General features: G+C 37.1%; 1 protein-coding gene and 1 long non-coding RNA gene across 3 annotated transcripts in view; one reads left to right on the top strand and one right to left on the bottom strand.

The window, feature by feature from the left end:
* LOC129360781 (platelet-derived growth factor C-like) overlaps positions 1 to 22300 on the bottom strand; it is a 40495-nt gene that overhangs the window by 10140 nt on the left and 8055 nt on the right. For both annotated transcript variants that reach the window (XM_055031184.1, XM_055031185.1), the window contains one exon: positions 2721 to 2913. In XM_055031184.1, the coding sequence (XP_054887159.1) occupies positions 2721 to 2913 (193 nt within the window). The remainder of the gene's footprint in view (positions 1 to 2720; positions 2914 to 22300) is intronic.
* On the top strand, positions 768 to 4616 carry LOC129360782 (uncharacterized). The gene is made up of 3 exons (XR_008606092.1): positions 768 to 892; positions 2740 to 2879; positions 4505 to 4616. It is a non-coding gene; the product is annotated as an uncharacterized LOC129360782 (long non-coding RNA).

Below are 22300 nucleotides of genomic sequence, written 5' to 3'. Positions count from 1 at the left end.
ACTTTGCCATTTGCATCAACAGAAGCGCTAACCTCTCATTTACTGCTGTCAATTTGGATATTTAGATTTTAGGTATATTGTTTATTTTTCCTGCAGGCTCAGTTCAAAATTATTTTTACAAAACAACTTGTTCTGACATGAGCAAAGCTTTAACTGAGTTTTCTTTGAAGGTGAACGTTTTAATTTCCACCGTTTTAGTTGGGGATTTGCATATACTGCAAGCTGTTGTCTGAACAAAAAAAAAAAAACTATCAGAAAAACTCAAGTTGCATCCTTGATCCTTTGCAAAAACACATTCATTTTAACTTCATCTGGAATCCATCAGTTTATACCTTTTTCTGTTTTATACATTGTGAAATGTTCCTGAGGAAAAGCCTTTTTCTAAAACTTGCCACTCTGACAAATCCCTGGTTCTGACAGATGGCTTATCAATTATGCAGAATTGCTTGATCATTACGCATCACCATGTGTTCAGACTCACCATGTTAAACAGTAGTTTTTTTCTCAGATTATCCAGAGCACTGACAAACTGAATGTACCAAACTTCATAAACTGTTGAGAACTGAAATATTTTTAAATAAAAATTTGAAATGAAAACGATGCCTTATGCACGCAGCAGTGTGCAGTAAACTGTACTTAATATTCAAAAAGCTTTCTCCTACGCTGTTTTCACCTCGTCAATTATTAATAGACAGAATCCGCCACGGCAATGACGCATATTAACAGAACAAACACATTTTCTTTAGTCCTCTCTTTTCAGACTGAAGACACAGGGCACAAATGCATTTCTGGAAACAGTCGTGTCTGGGAGCTGACAAGCACGACTCTGCTGCCATGCCAACCAGCAGCGAGAGCAATCCCTCTTCAATATGCTTCTCCTCCAGTGGATTTGGTAAGAATGCTTTTCATCTCGCCACAGACAAACAGAATAGCAGATGAGGATCTCAACTATACAGCCCCTTTCTCACATCTTAACACACAGATCTTGCTCCAGGCTTGCAACCGGAGCTGAACACGTCTCCCACTGCTTGTTTGCTTTGGCCCCTGTCATTGCTGTGGATCACTGCATAGGACACGGCATGCTTGTTTATTTGAATCACAAAGCAGTGACACGAAGGTAAATGCCTGGCATCAATAGCTTTGTGTTAGATTGTTTTTTTTTTTCCTCTAACAGCCGTGTTAGGAATGTCTGAGGGAAAAAAAAAATTGTGAATACATTTTTAAACACAGATATAAAAGAAGAAACGGCCAGGAGGATATGTTTGTATGTATGTTTGAGTGTGGAGTAGAAATGAAGAAATTGAGGGAATGAAAGAAAAAAGACATTGAAACATGTTTGTAAATGTACATCATTTCCTGTACATTCATTCAGCCTGCCAACGCTGCCAGGAGTCTGCATCTTGGCATCTGTCCAAAACCTGTTGAGTTGAGGGGGAGGAAGGTGATGGTGAGGTGCTGACTTCTCTGGACCTGGAAAAGGATGTTATTGTCTCTTACGATGGTCTCTAAAATCTATGACATGTTCAGGCTGGTAAAGAAGGGACAGCACAAGCGCTGTTAGTCTGCACTCTGAATCATGGAGCAACTTTCACTCTCAGGGTTTTGACGGCAAGACTGATGTCTTGTGTAAACAGGACATCAGTCCTGTTTACACAAGACAAGAACTACACAGGTGTGTGGATCCAGAGCTGTGTGGGTTCCTTCAGTCAGCAGCAAATGAACACATAAAAATGAAAAGTGATGTTGAGCTAAAGGCTCGACATCCACAGTGAAAACCTGCAGCACCGTTTTAACAAGACTCTGGATCAAGATCAGAACCGGAATAAAAACACCTCCTATTATCGGCTATATTTTGAGGACATGCTGTATTTAAAGCTTCATAGTATTTATTCCACCTTGGTGAATTGTTTTATTACATGACCTGACAACTTTTACAGCTCCGATGGAAGCAGTAGTTCCATTCATCATCCATTAGAGGGCTCTCCAGGTATTTCAACCGAGCTCTCCATCCTCCTGTCTACTCCACGTTTCCCTAGTAAAGCTCCACTTCTCCAACCAGTGATTCACAGACATCCCGGCACTGAGTTTTAAGCAGACCAAATAAATCGATCATTAGGAATTGGGAAGTCCATTTAAACTGAATGACAACAGAAGTGAAGCCCACCAATAACTGAAAGTCAATGAAGCTGATGATATACTGTGGTATGCAGTTGTGTTTGTATGTTTCCATTCAGGGCGTGTCATTCAAACTATTTAGTAAGCAGCTGAAACTGTCGACCTCATCATGTGAAATATGATGTTCTGATCAACGTCATTGAGGCGTTTCAGGCAGAACAAATCACTCTGCTGTGGGAGTTTTCGATATTCAGGGCCTGATGTGGCAGGCTGAAGGCAATTTCACAAATGGCCACACACCAACTTTAAATCTTTAAAGACGGGACAACAATCCAGATGGGACATGCTTCTCTTTTTTTCACCAAACAACATGTATCTGACATGCCTTTGAGGAAAGCCAATGTGTGATGGTCGTCGACCAAAACTGTTAATTTTCTAACAAATGTGCAATGTGGTCTTTTATGTTAAGAATAGCTATATTTCTTAATGTGTGTGATTTTTTTTTTTTTAATTGTGTTTTTTTTTTTTTTTTTTTTTTTTTCATCATTGGATGGGATGTAAAGGGGGACCTTTTTAAATATCACATCATGACTTTATTGTCTTACTTGCATATTCCATCTTCAGGATCCTCCAGGCCAAAGTTCTTGTCAAATGTGAGCTGGATCCTCATGTTGTCGGCCGCCACCAGTCTCCAGACCAGCATGGTATCCCTGGGATAAGTGTGTGGGAAGTCTGGGCTGTGGATCATTCCCTCTCCAGACACAGTTAAGACTTTTTCCTGAAGGGATTCCTGAACTCCTGAAACGGAAAGCAAATATTTGATTTATGTTGGCTTTTAACAAATTCTGGTTTGACTGACAGATCAGATCAGATAACTACCATCATGCATGGTGCCCTGTGAAGTATTCACATCTCTTAAACCTTTATAAAGACAGAGTTCAAAGTATTTAGGACTGTAAGTGACAGAGCAAATAGAAAGCGACCAAGTGTGAAATCTATACCTGAATAAATAAGCAAACTGTATCCTGATTGTTTGCTCAAAAAAGTATCAAGTTTTCATTATTTTATTTCTATTTTATGTCTCACCTGCTACTCCTTTGGTAATGAATTTTTTAAATTAGCATATTTGATTCTAATTCAAACATGCTAATACGTTTCTCAACTCTCCCTCAGGAAATCCAGAACGTTAACTAAAATATGTGTTTCTCACATTAAACTATGCAAGCAGATATCGTTAAATTATCGGTGCCTTACATGTAAGTTCATCTTTAAACACACATTATTAGTAAATTACTTGGCTACTTCGTAAATTAAATGTGGCGTAGTCTGTTGGGTTTAATAAAGCCCACTTTATCTGCTGTGGGCTTTTAATCACTCAGTTTGCCAGGGATTCATAGCAAAACAGCTGAAAGGATATTTTCATCTACAAGCCTTGCTGGTGGAAACACAACCTCACTAATAAAATTGAGTTTGTATGTAGTGTGTGTGTGTGTTTTAATCTCTTTACTATGGACCTTTTATGTGTCTGGAAAAAGGATACGATGATGAAGAAGATAATGATAATGAAGATGATATTCATTAAATTCATTGTGAGTGTAAGTCCTGTTGTCTGTCTCCTTTGCATTAGCAGATAACTTGAGAGTGGAAATGTTCTTGTCTCTGTGAAGATGAACTTATTTAATCTTATGAATGGCATGTTGAAGAAATATATACGTACAAACTAGAGGAGAAGGAAGTCATGAGGAAATTAAATTAAATGTTAAAAACTTTCATTTAAAACAGGTAAAGAATTAATAAAGTTTTTCTGTTACTCCTGTGTTATAGGAAACATAACAGGCATAACAAAATGAATGTAATAAATTACAGATTGTGACATTCTACTGCTTCAATAAATAATACATTGATTGAGTTTTTTAACACATCGTTAGCAGGGTGCCAATAAGTTTAGAAGGTGGTGTACATGATTATTATGTTAAATTCACATAATCCGTTTTAAAACAGAGTATTATTTCGTGGGATGAAGTTTTGGTGTTTATAGAAGGACTTATTTTCATTTTTAGCACCTTTGTCAAAAAACTCTGGTGAAATTAGTATGAAGAACAATAATTGATCGAGTTCTAATAATGATGTTATCACAATTAGCTTATGAGAAAAATCTGGTCAGAAAAGCAATGTTACATTTCCATTTGAATGACTTTTTCTAGATTTTCTTCTGCTGTAAAAAGTTGTTTCTACATCCTTCAAACAGTCTGAAATTTATCTTCAAAAAGCTCATTTTCTCACTGATTGCTGCTTTTATTAAAAAGTTGTTTACTTGCTTCATGTATGACAGGTCCCTGTTAAGATGAATGTGTTGTGTATCTCTAATGAGCGTTCTGTATTCTCGCAGGAGTCTAATACACGAGATGATCAGGAGAACCAGGAGGAGGTTAATGGGCTCAAGCGAGGGACTGTCCTCCTGGACATTTGACAGCATAATAAATGGATGACTAACCTTTTCCCCCTGTGCAATAAAGAGTCTTTTTGCTCGAGATGCATATTGAGACCAGGCTGTCTTTAATTTCACATGAACTCGATGTTGTTTTTTATAAGAGAATAAAAAACACATTCAGGTTTGGTTGTATAAACATTTTGTTGGATAATTCGAAGCACAACATAAATCTAAACTTATTTAGTTTTCCTAACAATTTACGCTTTTAGTTTAAACAACTTGAAACAATTATGAGAAAAATGAAAACTTAAACTTCATCAGGAAAACAGATCAAATGTGATTGCTATTATTGGTCGATCTATAATATATAGCTTAACATATATAAGAAAATATGACAGTGATATCTGAGCTTATATTAAAAGATCTATTTGTTTTGTTCGCTTATGCCATCCAGGATGTTGTTCCATCCTGGATGGCATAAAGCAGGCTTCTTAATTTTTTAATGCATATTAATCTGGAGGTGAAAGTTCAACGCCTCAACTAGATTCTAATAATGTCTCCAATTGGTTAAAATAAATATCAGTGCAAACAGGATGTGGGTCAGTTTGAACTGCTCTGGACAGTCGGCATGCCGAGGTGAGCAACTCCTGGACAGTTGGTTTTTATGCAATGTGATGAGAATAGTTGGCATTTGCATTGATTTTGTAGGAATAGTGTGGGACATACGGCATCAAAACTTTGCAACATGTTGAGATTTTTTATACTCAGGAGCTGAAAGTCTAATCCAATTTATAGAATACACATTCTATAAACTCTCCCAAATGATCAAACAGTCAATTAACCACAAATTATGGCATAGTGAGTTAATTGGGGTTTCTCCAAGCATTAACAAGCCAACGTGATTATTGGTGTGATGTGACAAACTGTCTGTGATGTGGTCAGATGTCTAAAGCATTCTGTGCAACCTGCAGATGATCCAGTAATGCAGGTGAAAAATAAATCACAGTAATCCAATCTTGAAGAAACCAGTGGATAGATAATCATTTCAATCTTGTGTTGTCAGATATTATGGAGCTTAGCAATTTTTCACAACTGATAAAAGTTAATGACCAGAGACTGAACATAACCAGATAAAGTTGAAGTGGTCAGAATTTCCTCCAGTCTCCTGATGGAAGATTTTGCAAAAGAGGACGAAGAGTCACATTATGTTATTCTGGAGCATGAAGAAGAACTTCAGATTTGTCTTCATTTACTAGGGAAACACTTGTGTGCTTTTTAAAGCCTGCAGTTTTGATGCCTGCAGAAGTTGTACAGTTAAATATCATCTGCATAGCAGCATATGAGAAGAAGATTCCTGGTGAAACTCTACAGTCACTCAGGTGGTCTCTGTGAATCAGTTAACAGACTTTGTAGGAAATGTAAAACAGAGAATCATGATGGTTTTCAAACTGTAGCTGTTTAACAACTTGGCTTGGTATACTTAAGAAACAAACAAAAAAAATAACGTAAAAGATAAACAAATACTTTGTCGAGTCAGCAACATTCAATGCTCTAAAACTGAAGTGTTACAGCGTTCTGTGGACAGTATCTCGATTTATGAAGAAATTCCCAAAGTCCTGTATTAACCTGTTACAGTTGGTAAAGAAGAAATCAACATTCAGTGAAGGATTACTGAGATAGATATGGGTAATTAAAAGTAAATGTGAAGTATATTTTATATTTTTTCAGGCTTTATTTTAAGAGTAAAACAAATATCCTTATAACTAAATGTTAAATTTCATAGTGACTTCGAGTGAAATGATGAAGCTCCTTTTGATCCCCGCTTGGAATTTCTCCTGAGACTTTCTAAAATAAAGAAAAAGTGGGATAGTTGAGGCATGACGAAAATGATTCCTGAAAAATTAACCGATTCTTCTTTATTGACAGTATGTCTTTGATGTTTTCATTTGGGTTTGGTGATGATCCAGGAGGGAACAGGCTGAATGTGCCAGATGCAAAGGAAAACAAAGCCCGGGCATGACTCCTCAATGAACAGGCTCTTTCATAAATGCGTGAGGAGTTTGGCCTGTAGTACAAAAGGCCTCACCAAATACATGCTACCATTTTGTGCAGAAGAAAAAGCTTCCCTCAAGGCTACAAAATAGATGTCCAATAGCTTTATTTTTTTTCATCCCTCTTTGTCTTTCAAAAATGCTGCAATTTTTTATGCTGTTTAGTGTATTTATTGATGCAATGATAGTAAATGGATTCTGTTGAAATGTGATTTTATTTTTAAATATCTTTTGACTGTGGTGCATAAACTTTCAACATAAAAAAATGATCGGCAGTTTTTACACGCCGTGCTGGCTGAGGAGGAAAGAAGCCAATAGCTTTCATGAGATTAAAGCTTGGCCCTCCATCATAGTGACATGCTTTTAATTACATCTCTATTACTGTTGGCTCTAGCAAACAATCTCCCTATGAATAATGTGAAAAGTATATGATTCTTTAATGTGTGACTCCAGAGACAGATGGTATGAATAAAAAGGAGGTGGGAATTCCTTGTATCATTCTGAAAACATGCAGGACATTATTCCTTATTTGGCAAAATGATAAATGCTGACCAGAAAGTCTGTTTTATAAGATTCTAAAAGAGTCATGAAGTGAAACACTTAGGACACCGTTGAAGAGGAAAAAGAATGCATTATGTCTCAACTAACAGACATTCCAGGCTACTTTATGGATGAAACAATGTCTGATCCAAAAGTTCTGTTAGTATGCAGCATAATCCCCACAAGCTTAACACAAATAGCTACACTAGCTTCGTCTTTGGCGTAAATCATTCAGCACAAAACTCAAGAATATCTTCCAACAGATTTGTCATATTGGATCTTTTGTTCACCTGCATCAAAGCAGAAAGTTCTTAAAAGTGACCTTCATTTGAGCACAGCAGCGGAAAACAAAGCTGGAGGTTGAAATAAACTTCTGATTTCTTGTAAGCATTAATCATGTCTTTCTTTTCAAGCTGTTCTTCTCACTGATCGCCTTCGTTTGATTTATTCTGTACACAATAAAATGTCTCAGACACGCTACCAGTCAGGAAGGATTCTGGGTGTAACGTTGCCTTGAATATGACCTCACTCTTCGGGTTAACCAGTGTCATCTAATGATCACAGAAGCAGTCCCCTCGAGTGAATTACCTCAAACATGACTTTTCCTTGACCTACTTTCTTCCCCTGTCAGGAAAGTCGAGCCGACTATTGAGGGAGGAAGTGACTCTGAATAAATACGAGCCAATACAGTGCAGCCATTGTGCTTTGTTCACACGTTAGTGGCTGAACCAACCATGCTGTTAAACATTAACCTTTCCCCTGCCAAAACTAAACAGGGATGTGTATGCAGAGAGCCACAGATTGGTGCCCATACCATTGCCCAATAATCACGCATGCTCATGCAGACTCACAGGTCTGACCCAAACACAGTGATTTGTTTTCCTGCATACCTGAACTTTAATAAATGTTCAAATAGCTTTAAGCAAAGATTAACTGATACTGACCTCTTTGCCCAGACAGCTCCTAAACAACTCTAGGGAGAAATAAGAACCTTTCTGAATAGCGCTCATTAGACTCAGGAAATTCACAATGCTGTGTTCCAGGCAGTCACTGTGGCTGACAACATTGATTCAGACGTTTATGGTTTATCCAGCACTGAAGAATGTAATTAAAAACATAATAGAATCTATTTCTGAATGGTAGAAATGTGAGGATCCACTAATTAGCATTGTTTTTATTAGCACGTTCTTAAAATTGATTTTGCACATTACAAGGTTAGTATTTGGCCATCTATACACCAGATTTTCCCACCAGCCTCATGGATCAAACATAAGAGCTTCTGACAGCTACTTCCTGTTCCGTAATTGACAACCAGGTCAGTGTGACACCAAATCCAAATTGCTTTTAATTTCAGCCTTATACTCCCTCATCAAACTGAATGGGAAACTGAGCGGTTTATGGCTGAAAGAGCTCTGCTCAGGTGGTGAAACTGTACCCAACAAAGAATTTCCTTCTTTTAAGAGTGTGTATTTGGGCCTTCATTCAAGTGCCCCGCCATCTGCAGCTTATTAAGACCATGCAGTGGATACTGCAGGTGCAGTAAATTCACAACCATGCTTAGGATATTTATTGCTTTTAGGTTTACAGTAGGTCATGCAAGGAAGGGAGCTGAAACACACCAGAGGAATTCTATACCATTAAAAAATAATTTGGCTGCATGGGAGCCTTTCAGTTGCTCTTTGATCTGCTGAGCATATGGTGCTGCATGTTTGACCAAAGAAGGAGTGGTTGGGAATACAAATGCTGGGTGATGTTGCCAATAATGGAAAACAAAAACAAAAAATGTAATGAATTGTTGTTTGAAAAAGAGGGAGTGAAGCAACATATCCTCGAGATGCTTCACATCTGGACCGAAGTTAAACGTCATCAGAACATTAACCAATGATATTGTTCTCCATATTTCACAGGAGTCTAAAACGATGCATAAATTCTGCTCTGATCGTGATGCAACAACCAAAATACATATGTTCATTTTCTATATTAGAGAATTGTCTGATTGAATATAGAGCTCCATCACTGTTATAGAGGTTCAGTAAAGGTTCACCATCCCTTCCTTCTGATATGGTTTAAAGTTACGTTAGTTTTCAATATTAGAAAAAGAAAACAGTGAGAAAAAATCTCATCTGTCAGTCACAGAAGGTTTACCATGGCTCCCAAGATTCACAAATAAAATAACATCTCAGAAGCAGATCATGCATTTAGCAATGCAGACAATCCAGTTAGTAACAAAAACTGGAAAACTAAAAGTTCTGTCATTTATTTTTGAGGTCCAAGTTCTCCTCAGCATGCTTGACCCTACCCATTATCGTTACCGTCCATTATGGAGATAGACTTCGAGATAAACCTGTAATAGTTAGAGCTAATTTATTGTTCAGATACATTTCATGAACATATCCTGAAACTCTGACCTCATACAAAACGGGTCAATTGTAGTGACATTTTTCAAAAGATCTAATGTCAATGTCACTTCAACATTGAACACCATGCTGAAGACATGACCTTTAGGCATTAATGTGATTCCAAAGCAGGTAAAATAAATATTAAACAAATCAACCTCTTGGTTTAAATGTGTCTAATGTAAACATAGATATGAAATGTATACCAGATGTCTATAGCAAGTCAAGTAATTAACACATGCAAAAAAATTAAGAAAATCAGTCCACGAATGAGGTGGGTAAAATAAATTGCACTACAACAGAGTAAATATTAAATAAATTAAAATTCCCCTGATGCACAACTTTAAGAAAAACCATGACAGTAATCCTAAACCCACTGGAGGCATGAGACATTGTTGGGGGAGGGACTGAAAGAGTCATCTGGTCCAAGGTCTCCATGGTCTAACCAAAAGGTCAACTTCAACCATGACAAGAAGAGAAACATCTGTCAACACCTGCTGCAGAGGTCACATCAGACATCTGTCCATCATATCAGATGACCCAACCTGATACACCTCATGTTCGTAACTCTGTCTGCAGAACAAGAATCTGATTTCTGTTCTTCAGAACAATCTATAATGCATGTTTGTGTGCTCAGTGTATTGCTAAACAGTGTTAAGACAGCCATTTTTTGTACCAGGAAGCACATTCACTTTATAAATCTTAGGAAAAAAAAAAAAGTAACATAACTCAAAGATCAGAGTTTCTAGATATGAAAATGCTCCAGTTTCCAGTAAATTGAAAATATCCCACGTTTACTGTCAGGTGGAAAGAACAAGAAGCCCTCAAGCCATGATGGATGCAACTGCAGTAACAGCTATGAAACATTTCCGAAATGAAATGTACAAAGTGTTATTGCAGAGGCGATTACAAATTGCGATAAGGTTTTCCAAAGCCACAGCTGCTAATGATAGGAAAGACAGAAGTGAGTGTGCACATGTGAAGTGTGAAAAGCTCAGACACCAAAGCTATGCTGAAGTTTCATTTTTTTAACACCCCAGGCTTTGGGTCCATCCTACCCAGAGACAGAAACACACATACAACCTCTCCTCAGATTACAATGCCTCCTCAGCCCTCAGTGATTCTGTGTAGTCTCTAATTAGTGCCCACAGTTTGGCATCCAGGAAATGTAAGATTAAGTGTCACTCTCAACTGCAGCCGTTGTGTTGACCCTCTAAAAATTTAAGCCTGAGCATTAAACTCAGCTTCGAGACACAATATCAGGGAAAAAAATGTTTACTTAATTTATAAGGGTAAAAAAGACAAAATCAATTTTGTTTTAGTTTTTTGTAGGGACCACATGCTATTTTCAATAACTGCAGAGACTTTCCACGCAAATGAGCTACTATACATTTCTGAACTCAGAGGTTCTGTGACGAAACTAATCTAATAAGAATAGGCATCTCTGTGAGTTGGACAGAAACGGGCAGGATCCAAAATTTAACTGGGCCATTTTTGCTTTCCCGGGCGTACTTTTATTTGCCATTGGACTAAGAATGGGAGTGGATTGTAAACTTTCAGGTCCCAGGCCAGCAAAACCCCATCTACTTGTAACATACATCACGAAAAAGAAAAAGCTGAAGAGAAGGATGCAAATGCTGGCTCACATCATCTATTGCACTGTTGGGTAAGAATCATTTTCTTCTGTTTGCAGCCTCCTGTTTCACAGCTGAGGAGTGCACTGAGCTATAGCCTGCAGCCAGAAAAGTAGATTTAACATAAACTCAAGTCATTCCTTGAGTCAACGCGAAACAGCATATCCACATCATATTTGGAAGACGAGCATAAATTTCAGCAAAAATCTGAGGTTTCAATTATCCCGCCACATTGGGGGAGTAATTTATTTATTACACGGCGTCCCAAGATGATGCCCATCCCTGCAAACAGGGCTAAAGTTGGCATCATTAGTTGTTACTTTTCCTAGAGATCCAAATTAAAATTCAAAAATGTTGATGCGAATACCAACAGCAAATCGAAGAAGAAGGAACGTAAAGGCTGGAAAACATTTCATCCAGTCAGTTCCTGCCTCCCCTTCTGGCTGGAGAACATGTGTTGACAGATGAACCATGTCTATTTCAAACTCCTCCTCACAGCTGTGGACGGCAGCTCCAGGCTGCTTTGTAGTCACATCTGTATGCTGGACAGCTGGATATTTGGAGAAAATTACAGTTTGATCTGTGGCAAGCCAGACTGGAGAACATATTCAAACACTGCAATTAGGACTGATCAAAGATCCATTTTTTGCTCTAAACACAGCTACAAGGATTGGTAGCTGATCACGAAGCAGCAGCTGAATCGCTCCAAGACAGAATCAGTGAAATTAGCCAGAAATGGCTCAGAAGAGTTTGTCACTGTTTGTGAGGAATTATCTCTAAATTTACTGCAGACCCCATGTACTTGAAATCACACCATAATTTGTACAATTACCTTAGCCTGAATTTGTCCTTACAAATTTGACTCTTTACTTTGCTTAAAGTTATATAAAGTCATTAAACACTCAAATAGAATAGAAGCACATGAGCAGAACAAAAAATATATGAAAATATATAACAGTTTAAGTGATGAATTTGTTGATCCTGGCCTTTTTATATGACTGGTACATTTGAAACTCAATTCCTGATATCAACAGTTGGGCCCTCATTCCTGATGATGTCATTTTGGTTTCGCACCATCAATATTTTACAATCACAGCAGATTTTCATGTGCACAGCTAATAAGCCTGAATGACAGCTTGTGTACATTAGTTTGTTGACTAAATCGGAGCCATTTTCTTCTTCTCAAGGACAGAATGGAAATGTCTTAACCTTGTTTCCATTTCACTGAAAGATGAGTTGTCAAAGTAAAAGACGAAGAAGAAAAGCTAAAAAAAATACAAGCTGATACAATTATGAAAGAAAATTTCCACCTGGTACTTTAGCTATGCTTATACTTAAGTAACTAAGATTGATTTTGAGGACAAAACTTCCTGATCAGGATATTCCAAGTTTAGGGTGAAAAGAGAATCTCCTAAAAACCTCATTAGACTTGGAAAAAAGTTAAAAATGTGAAGATTTAAAACAAATAATATTTAAAGTGTTAAACAATGACGAAGGAGACAAATATTCATTTAAACCTTTATGCACATTTTTATAGAGCAGACCAGCATAAAGTCCAAATCATCTGATTCTTTTTTGCGACATCCTGAAAATGCAAACCTGTCGCTCCCCTGAGCAGTCAAACCAAAGTCCTGAAAAAATGCAAACTGATGAAGCCCCCCTGAACCTCCTTCGCTGTGCTAACAATTTAAGTACTAGTCCAGAGCTTTGAGAACAGATATTTGCCAAGGGGCTGGCTGTGCTAAACTAAGCAAGTATAGGCTAGAAGTTCACATGAGTGCCAATTTGAGGATTAGAGAAAGGGGAAAATTGACATTTTTCGGGGGAAGGGGTGCTGTCTGCAAGTAAAGCTGGCAGGTTCATGTCTAAAGACTGACAGATTCAGGAATCCTTTTTATTACGAAAATCACTATGAAAATGTGAAAATACTCTAAAGTAATAAAGATTATTAATCTCAGGCTTGTTTTCAAAGCTGCTTTAATCACTTGTAGTAGTACAGTGATCATTTCTGATCACTATGAAGGCTTATTAATATTGCACCATATAAGTTTTGTGTTTTTATCTCATCAAATATTTGACATCACAACTTCATTTGAGGTCAAATTAAAACTTAAACACTATAATTCGCTTAAAATAACAGAGAAAATATTGATATTTCAAATTATTGCATGATGATGATTTTAATTCATTCAATTTCCATAAGCAATTTAATAATTTATAGTTATTGAATAACTTATGGATCCTGTACACATTTATGGATTATTAAAAAGAGAGAGAGAGATAAAAAAATAAAAAAAAACTCATTTCCAGCCATCAAATTACATAAAAAATTACAAAAATAATAAAATAAAAAGACTTACAGGAAACAGTGTAACTCTGGTTAAAGGGATTTTTCTTTGGGAAAAGTTCTAACAACTTTTTTCGATTAACGTCTAAAATATTTCATTCACTTCTTCAGGTAATTTTTGTTCAAACTTTTAACTTGAATTATGAATTAATTTAGTTGGTACATAAATTTGTTAGAGGAGGAAATATAATACAATATTCCCCTTATGACTTAAAAGGGAAACAGTTGACTATCTGAGTCATGTTGTTCTGTTTTCACATAGGGACTTTATACTGACAGAGAAGAGCAGGTCATCATGAAGTGGAAGGAAATGATTTATGGTTTTATATTCTCCTTTGGTAAAGATCAGTCTAATTTGACAGAAAACATCTGTGAACATGGATTTTCCAGTCTTGCTGCTGGTTCTGTCTTGGATTTTAATCTGGTCTTTGACTAGGCCACTGTCCTGTAGCTTTTGGCTACATTCCAGCTCCAACACACCAGAATCAAAAGGTTGATTTACCCGATTGGCATTTCAGCCATTGATTTGATTCAGTAGTGTTAGTGCAGAGTTGCGTCCAAAAGTTGCAGAATTGTGGCACTTGAGGACTTGAGTTGCAGATTGTGGATCTAAAAAGTGTTGTGGTATCTCCATCAGTTCTGAGGTTCTGATTCTCCTGGTAGATGATCCTTCATATCAAGTGTTTCAAACTCTAATGGATTTATTCTAAACCAGAGATCTGCCACTGTATCGGCCTGTTTTTAGCTCCACACATCTTTTTATAAACTCGCTTCTGAAGGAGTCATTAGCATGATGCTACCACCATCCTGTTACACAGTGGGAAGGTTGTTGTGTAACAAAGGATTAGCATGTAAGTCACAAACTTCACTACATTCTTTTACCTGATTTCTGTGCATCTCACGTGACTTGGAGAAACTTCTAAATAAGTGATCAATGCTTTTTTATAATGTCTTTTCTTTTTCTAAGAACTCTTCTTAACAGTCAGATTTGTGGAGCGCAAGACTCCCCGTTGTCCCGCCTGCAGACTCCACCACTTTAGCTGTGGATCTCTGCAGCGTCGACATGCATCTTTTAGCTTTTTGTCTTAAAATCTCTGCTTGCCCATCAGTCAAAGTGGACGGTCATGTCCTGAAAAATTTGCCCTTCAGTAAAAATGTTCAAAGCTCAGGATGGTTTCAGAACTCAGCCCTGCTTTAAACGTCTCTGTCTGCCGTGTTTCTTCGACTTCATGATGTTGTTTGTCTTCTATTGTATAATGTCATTTGTGGTTTTGTAAAATTAAGGGAATCATTTGCAAATTCAGGTCACGCCTTTCAGATTTGTAGCTGTAAAAAAAGCAAAATGTTAAAGATCTCCTGAGCTGTGAATACTTTAGCATTGCTCTGTGATTATTTTTGGAAGCAGTTCAGAACTGGACAAAGAAATGAAGTCAAAACACTTTACCTAGCCAATGACCACACAGGTCATTGGCTTCCTGCTGTCTGACAAAATGGCTCCTCTGTGGCTCGCTCTGCTCATTAAACATACTCTCAATCATCATTATCCACTTATTCTTCAACAACACCTTTTGGTTCACTAGCAACTTATAGCTGAAGCATATGAAAGAGCTGAAAGCACACTGCAGAACTTTCTATTTCACTTCTGGACCCAATGAGTGGTAGCAAAGCTTAAATCAGGGAACAGTAGCTGCTTCATTACCTGCTGAGATAAAAGTTCACAAAACAGATGCCATTCTCCACAGTGTTTGCACCAGGAAAAACTTCCTCCAAAACAATGACATTTCATTTTCTCTATTGTCTCATTAATAGACATGATTGAATCAAACAATGAGAGTTTGAATGTGCTGATGACAATATTTAGATAAAATATCAATAATCAAATCTTTGTTACTGGTGATTGGATGAACAAGACATGGTCAGAGAAGCAGCAAAGAGGCTCATGGTAGCTCAAGATGAGCAGCAGACAAGATTACTTTTAGTCAGTTAATCCAAAAATCTGGCCTTAATGAAAGAGTGGCAAGAAGAAAGCAAACATGTGGAAGAAGGTGCTGTGGCCAGAAAAGACCAAAAATATGTGGCCTAAAAGAACCTATTGCTGAACAATCCAAACCTGAGAAACATGGTAGTGGCAGCATGATGCTGCACTGGAGTTCTTTAAAACAGTAGAGAATCAGTGAAGTTTAAAATTCCAGCAGGACAATTACACTAAGCATACTGCCAGAGTTCCAATGGGACAGCTTAGGTCAAAGCAAATTCATATTACAATGACCTAGTCAAAGCCTAAACCTACAGCCAACAAAGTGCATGTAAGAAGACTTGAAGATTGCTTTATATTGATGGGCTCCATCTGACTGAGCTTGAGGTATTTTGCTTGGTCAATTGGGCAAAACTTTTAGGTGGTAGAGAAGCACCTCTGAAAGAGATGTAGGCCTAACAGTAGCACAGACTGTTATCAAAACTATCGACGCAAGGAGAACAAACACTTACACATTGCATACTTTTTTCATTTCTTTTTGTAAAGAATGTCAAAACAATGTATCATTTCAGTTTCTGTTTGTATGTCACGATGTATACAATTGAAATCAAAAAGTTTGTGGTTGTAATTTGACAAAATATGAAAAAGTTTGAGGGGTATGGATACTTTTGCGAGACCTTCATCAGCAATAACACCAGGGAGCCTCTCACCACGAGTAACACTTTAATCATAATTTCTGAGTTTGCAAACATGTGTAACATTCTTGAACATAACTACCATATCTCTGCAACAGCAGCTCTTTTTATGCCAAAAAGACAAGCCAGAGCAGCGACTGCCTCAAACTTCAGCTAAGGCCTGTCGACAGGTGTGCAGCCAGACAGCGTGTTGAACAAACTTTGCTTGTCAAGGCAGAAAATGAAAGATAGAATTTGACAAATGGAGTTGAGCATGAAAGGTCTGTCTTGTCAGTGGTGTCTCATTAACTGCATGGGTCATTTTTATCTGTTGTCTAGGAAACTCTTAATTAGACGTGGCTGAAGAGACGTGAAGTCAAGAAACAGGAGAGGTGGAGTGAGAGACAGAGCATTTCCAAGAAACTTCCCTCAACCCAAATAGTTTCTCTCAGTATTGTTTACGTTGGTTTATCTACTCCAGTTCAACTCTATCACATAACAAGGCATCTTACAAAAAAAGTCTAGATTCAAACTGATCCTAGATATCGAACAGTGCAGTCAAGTTAGGCTTATTATTAAAAGGACCCTGTAGATTGTAGTGAATGAATTTTTTTTTTCATTTCAACTCAAACACCTTAAATATGTTTTATTTTTGGTTTATGTACCAAAAATATGTAAATGTAAATGTCTAAACAAAATCCTCAGAATCTGCTCCATGAAGAATAAACAGCCAAACTTAATAGACAATATGACTTAAAAGAAGGATCAAAGCTGGAAATATTTCTGTAACTCCATTTCTTGCTGAACAATGAACATCATTTCCCCTTTTTATACTTGTGAAAACCACAAAATACAACAAAAAAAATGAATCAGCTAATTTTGGGAAACAGAATAAAAAAAAGGTTGTGCTTCATCACTTAAGAAATGAAAAAAAATTAGACTTTTGAATTCAAACCAACTGGAAGATGGGAAAGGAATGTAACGATCGTAATTTCTCACAAGAAAGTTCAAAGTTTGTTGATTAAAAATTACCCAGACTGAAACACAAACTCAGACTGAACCTTCTTCAAAAGCAATAATGATAAAAAAAAAATCTGACTGTGCTGCCTCTGTCAGGGTTGATACTCTCTGACCTACTGGCTGCTGGCCACAGCGGCCTGCTCCTCTGCAACCCTGCATAGACAGGCAGCTGACTGTACAATAGCAATAAAAGGCATGCTTTTGGGTGATTATTCCTTTGTGTTTACTACTTCAGCACTAACCCTGCTGTGGCAGCATAAAAGGGCTCAACAACCTGATGAAGAAGGCTGGCTCTGTTCTGGGAATGACTGGGTCAAATGGAGATGATGGTGCAAAGAAGGATTCTTCATAACATGAAAAAAAGAATGTACAACCCTGAGCATCCTTTTCATGAGGCCATTATATCACAGCAATGTCTTCAGTCAGAGGCCTTTTCATAACCGCTGTAATACAGACCCTCCTTTGTTGTGAAAACTGGCATAAATTGGTGAGAACGCTCCAGGTTAATGCAGAAAACGGATCATAAAAGCTTGAAAGACATAAATAATCTTGTATTTTGATTAACTGATGATTATACAATAAGTATTTTTTTCATTTTTTATTCTTAATTTGAAATCATTGATAATTAATCGTGTCTGACAATTACCCCTGCTGAAAGCTTGCTTTGTAAAGATGCATTAAAATTCCAATGAGATTTGTGGACAGTGAAATTAATTGAGTAATCTGTAGTCTTTGGTTCTTCTAATTAGTGTAAAACCTAAGAACACGTTTCTAGAAATGTGGTGGCTTCAGATGTTCTTTTAGGGTTGGTGAAATAATGACCTTGGGGCTTTTGTTGAGCCACTAAAGATACTAGCCAGTAACAAGTGCTATTTGTTGGCAGAGAGAGAGCAAGAGTAGTTATTGAAGTTCTGCAGTTGCCAGGTCTACTCAGCTGTTTGCTTCTCAACTGAAAAGTGTCATAACTTTTGGTATGAAAGTAGTTAAAGGCTTGATAAGTCTTTCTCTACACCAGCTTAGACAGATTGTCTCTGTTAGACCCGTCTCAGGTTAAGACTCGAGGGTTTCAGAGATTTACTGGACAGAGAGCTGGTCAGCAGTCTTTCCATGGGAGTTGTGAGGTTTAGGGCGGGACTGGCTATTGCGCAATAACACCTTCCTGCTACCGCCATCTACTTCTAAAACAACTATTTTAAGAACCTTAATCCTAACATAGTAGAAACATTAAATTTTTCTTTAGGATCAAAACAGTATTTCTGAATTACATTGAAATGAAATAGAAATTTCACTCATTCAGTAGTGGAAACTTATTGCTTCAATTTTCTATTTTCCCCAAACTCATATTAGCCAGATATAAATAATGTGTGTCTACATCCAAGGTTATTACTTGGTGGGTATTTTTGCTGCCCCACGAAATGTCCCAAAATGTTCAAACCCATCATTGTCCTGACAAATTGATTTCTGTGCATTGTGATGATTGACGCAACATAAGCAACTTTATCCTCGTAAAGGTTGCTGTGGTAGCCTAATTCTGAATAAATGAATCCACCAATTAAACAGCAACTTTTATTTTCTAATATTTAATTTAGACAATTTTTGTTGTTGTTCACCTTTCCATTACCACTTCGAAACTGCAATGTGTTGCAAATTTAAAGATGTCACAGTCAAAGAGAAACTTAATGTGCACAATGTCACATGAAAAAGCAACAAACAGTCATTATTATATGTTCGGCAATCAACTGGATTCCATGTGACAAAACCACATAGGGAGGAAAAACTGAAGGCTTGTCTCTAACTTACTGGAAGAGAGACAGGGAGAATGAGTAAAATGCATTCTTCCAGTAAGTAAAGGACTCCTGCCAAGTAACATGCTACATTGTACAAGGACAGCAACTCTCATGCTGCAACAAAGTGACAGTTTAATACTCTTCCTAAGTTTATTCAATCTCCAACTGTGAATGGGGAAGATGTACCTCAAAGCAAAATCCCTTCTATACAATAAATAAATGTTTACCATGCTTTTGAAGAACAGCTTAAGTTATGTGAGATCATTGTCTCTAGAGTCCTTGCTTTATTTTTTTCTGATTAGTAAGAAGTGCAGATAATCAGCTCCAGAGGTGACTCAGAACAGTTCTGGAATCACTGCTTAAAAAAATATCGCTAACCTTGTTCATCAAATAGAGATGTTTCAGTTTTATTCTATGTTCAGACAGCTACACACAAAGTCTGAATGCTTGCACAGTGGGCATAGTAACTCCAGTCTGTCATAAGGTCTAATAGCTAATGTGCAATTTTATTCCAGCTGGGCTGTAGAAATGGATACCCTCCCAGGGGGATCCAAGTGTAAGCATACTATGGCAGAGCATATCCAGAAACCTATTTGTGCTTTGGGAAAAGCCATACATTCTGAAAATAGTGTGCGTTATTGGGTTACAGGCTATGTGTGCCACTGTCATAGTGTCATATATCACATCTCACCAGGTGCTAGGTGACATAATCCAACCATCACGAGGAAACGAACTGCAGATGATTACTGTGGCAGGTGTGCGTTTGTGTGTTTTATTTTACACCCTAAATGTATCATGGGTAATATATTTCACATTTACATTCAATACTTTCTGGTTCTTTTTTCTCTCTACAATCATTGACACTTTCAGAAGATACAGTGTTGGTTTTATTCCTGTTTCCTGCTGGAATGACATCAGAGCTCGCATCCTAATAGCTGGTGATGAGAAATGACAGCAAGCAAAGAGCAACAATAGAACCTTGATAGGAATCGCATGATTGATCCTGTTATTCTTTGCACTGCTGGTAGAATCAGTAGAGCTTATTGTCATTGCTGGATTTCCTGAAACAGAACCTCCTTTTCAGCACAATCTGCACACTTAATAGAGGTGAGGACAGGAATACTCCAAGACCTTAATATGAACCACCTTTATCCATTCTGGGATCTCTGTTGCTGGAATGATTTCAGCACTAATAAAAAATGCATGGGAATGACTGTGCTTAAGCAATATATCTAACCCTAAATCCTTTCAATAAGACAAACTGTTCCTGATAAGAGAAGTGGTCAAATAGTTAGCCAGGAATAGTTGTTTGCTGTATTAAGAAACTTCTTACTTAGCACTGCATATTGTTTTAAATAAAAATATTTATAGCCAAACTAGAGTAGTGTACTAATGTACACAAGTGTGCATAAGTTCAGATTTGCCTAAATTAACATTAGTAAGTTTAGCGCACATTCAACTGAAAGTATTAATTTACCTTCAAAGATAAGATTAATTTTAAAAGATTCTTGATAAATAATGAAAAAGAAACCATCTAATAAAATTAACTTAATGTACTAAGCAAACAAGAAACATGAAATGTTTAAAGTAGGTGTAAAAATAAAAACTTTCAATATATGCATATTACAATAAGCAGCAAACTGCTGAAACACTCAGTGAATTGTGACTTTTTCATAAACAGTTAAAGGATAACATAAACACAAAGCACTTTAAGTGACAGGTAATCAAGTGGAAAGCAGCATGTCGAATACTGATGAGCCTTCATGCTACTAATATCCCCATTAAGGCATTTAGCTCCCCTTCAATCTGTAAACTAATAAAAAAAAATCTAATCAGTCAACCAGAAATGATATTTGCACAATGAACAGCATTTAGCACAACAGGCCCAGAAAAAAAATGTCTGCATTTGACCTGACAAACAAAGCCAGTATTTTATTGTAGCTACACTGCAAACAGTCAGACAGCAGCAATCTGACTAAGAGTGCAGGAGTAGTTCACTGGATTTGTGTTTTATTGCTACCAAATATAAAACATGGTTAAAAAACGTGTTATCTATTAAGACCCATTCCAAGGAGCAATCAGTACCAACACTGGGGTCATCTCGTTACTGCTGAAACCTATTCTGGTCTGTAGATATGTGTGTATGTAAACTGCATGAGGATGTTCACACATACTTAATGTTTACTGATGCGTTCTAAAATTAGACCGCTTAATGATGGAGCTTGATAACCATGAAATGCCTCTGCCGCATCAGATGTACTGTGGTTTGGTTTTTCACATGATGGGTTCTGCAGATCATCACAGGAAGGAAGAGAGGAAAGGAAGGTGAAACACGTTCAGCATTGTGAGCTCAGACACTCTGCTCATCAAGCACTGCAGATTCAGTATTTATACAACATTTAGATAAAAAGGGAGAAAATAAGATGTAAAATAAACAATATAACATGCTGTAAAGCTGAAAAAAGAACATTTTACATACCTCCCCCTCCTTATTTAAAAATAAGTTTTCTGATGTGTCAGATTGTTGAAAGGGAATACTTTTACATTTTTGCTCCTAGATTAACTTGGGATAGTTTGGGATATTCGGGGAAGAATGTGAAGAATGCACTGGGTTAAATACTGCTTTATCAACAGTATGCAGCAAGCAGTCTGTGACAAATTAACAGAGTGTGCAACTAATTCAACAGAAGTTAAAAGATGTTCATAAATCATACCCTGTTTTTGACTGCATTCCTCATCTATCTTTTGAATAAATGTTATTTTCATCTCAATGCAAATTTCACCATAAAAGCATTTTTCAGAAATTTGTTTTTGGCTTCTACTCCATGTTACTCCAACACAAGGTCACTGAGTTACAGCACAAAACCATTAAATCTCTCTACTAGAAACTTTTTTCCATTTTAAGTTGACCATCTCAAATTCTGGCAGCCAAAAGTTCACAAGTGCTAATGAAGCTACTAAGCGTTGCATAAAGGTGCACTGGATGCGTTTCTTAAAGCCATAGGATGCTTTTACTGTTTAAACAGTGGAAGCAAGATTTGTTAAGATCCTGTTTTAGAGGAAGCAAGATCTGTTGCAGCAAGAAAGATAATTATTCTTGTCATCAATTAAGGATCATTAAATATCCCTGTCTTCACTCTGAGCTCATACTTCAGATTGTATTATTTTTGTTTATATTCTACTGTACATATGATTAAACATTGGAGGACAGCACATTTTCCTGTTCTGTCTGAGCTTGTCCTGTCATCATTTGGAAAATTGCAACTAGGTGAAGATCACAATAAATAGAGAATCACTGTTCCTTGCAACCCTGAGGCCGATTTATTTTCC

Source organism: Poeciliopsis prolifica, unplaced genomic scaffold, assembly GCF_027474105.1.
Source record: "Poeciliopsis prolifica strain line A6 unplaced genomic scaffold, Auburn_PproV2 SCAFFOLD006, whole genome shotgun sequence".
Lineage (NCBI taxonomy): Eukaryota > Metazoa > Chordata > Actinopteri > Cyprinodontiformes > Poeciliidae > Poeciliopsis > Poeciliopsis prolifica.
This window is presented reverse-complemented; position numbering and strand designations above follow the sequence as displayed.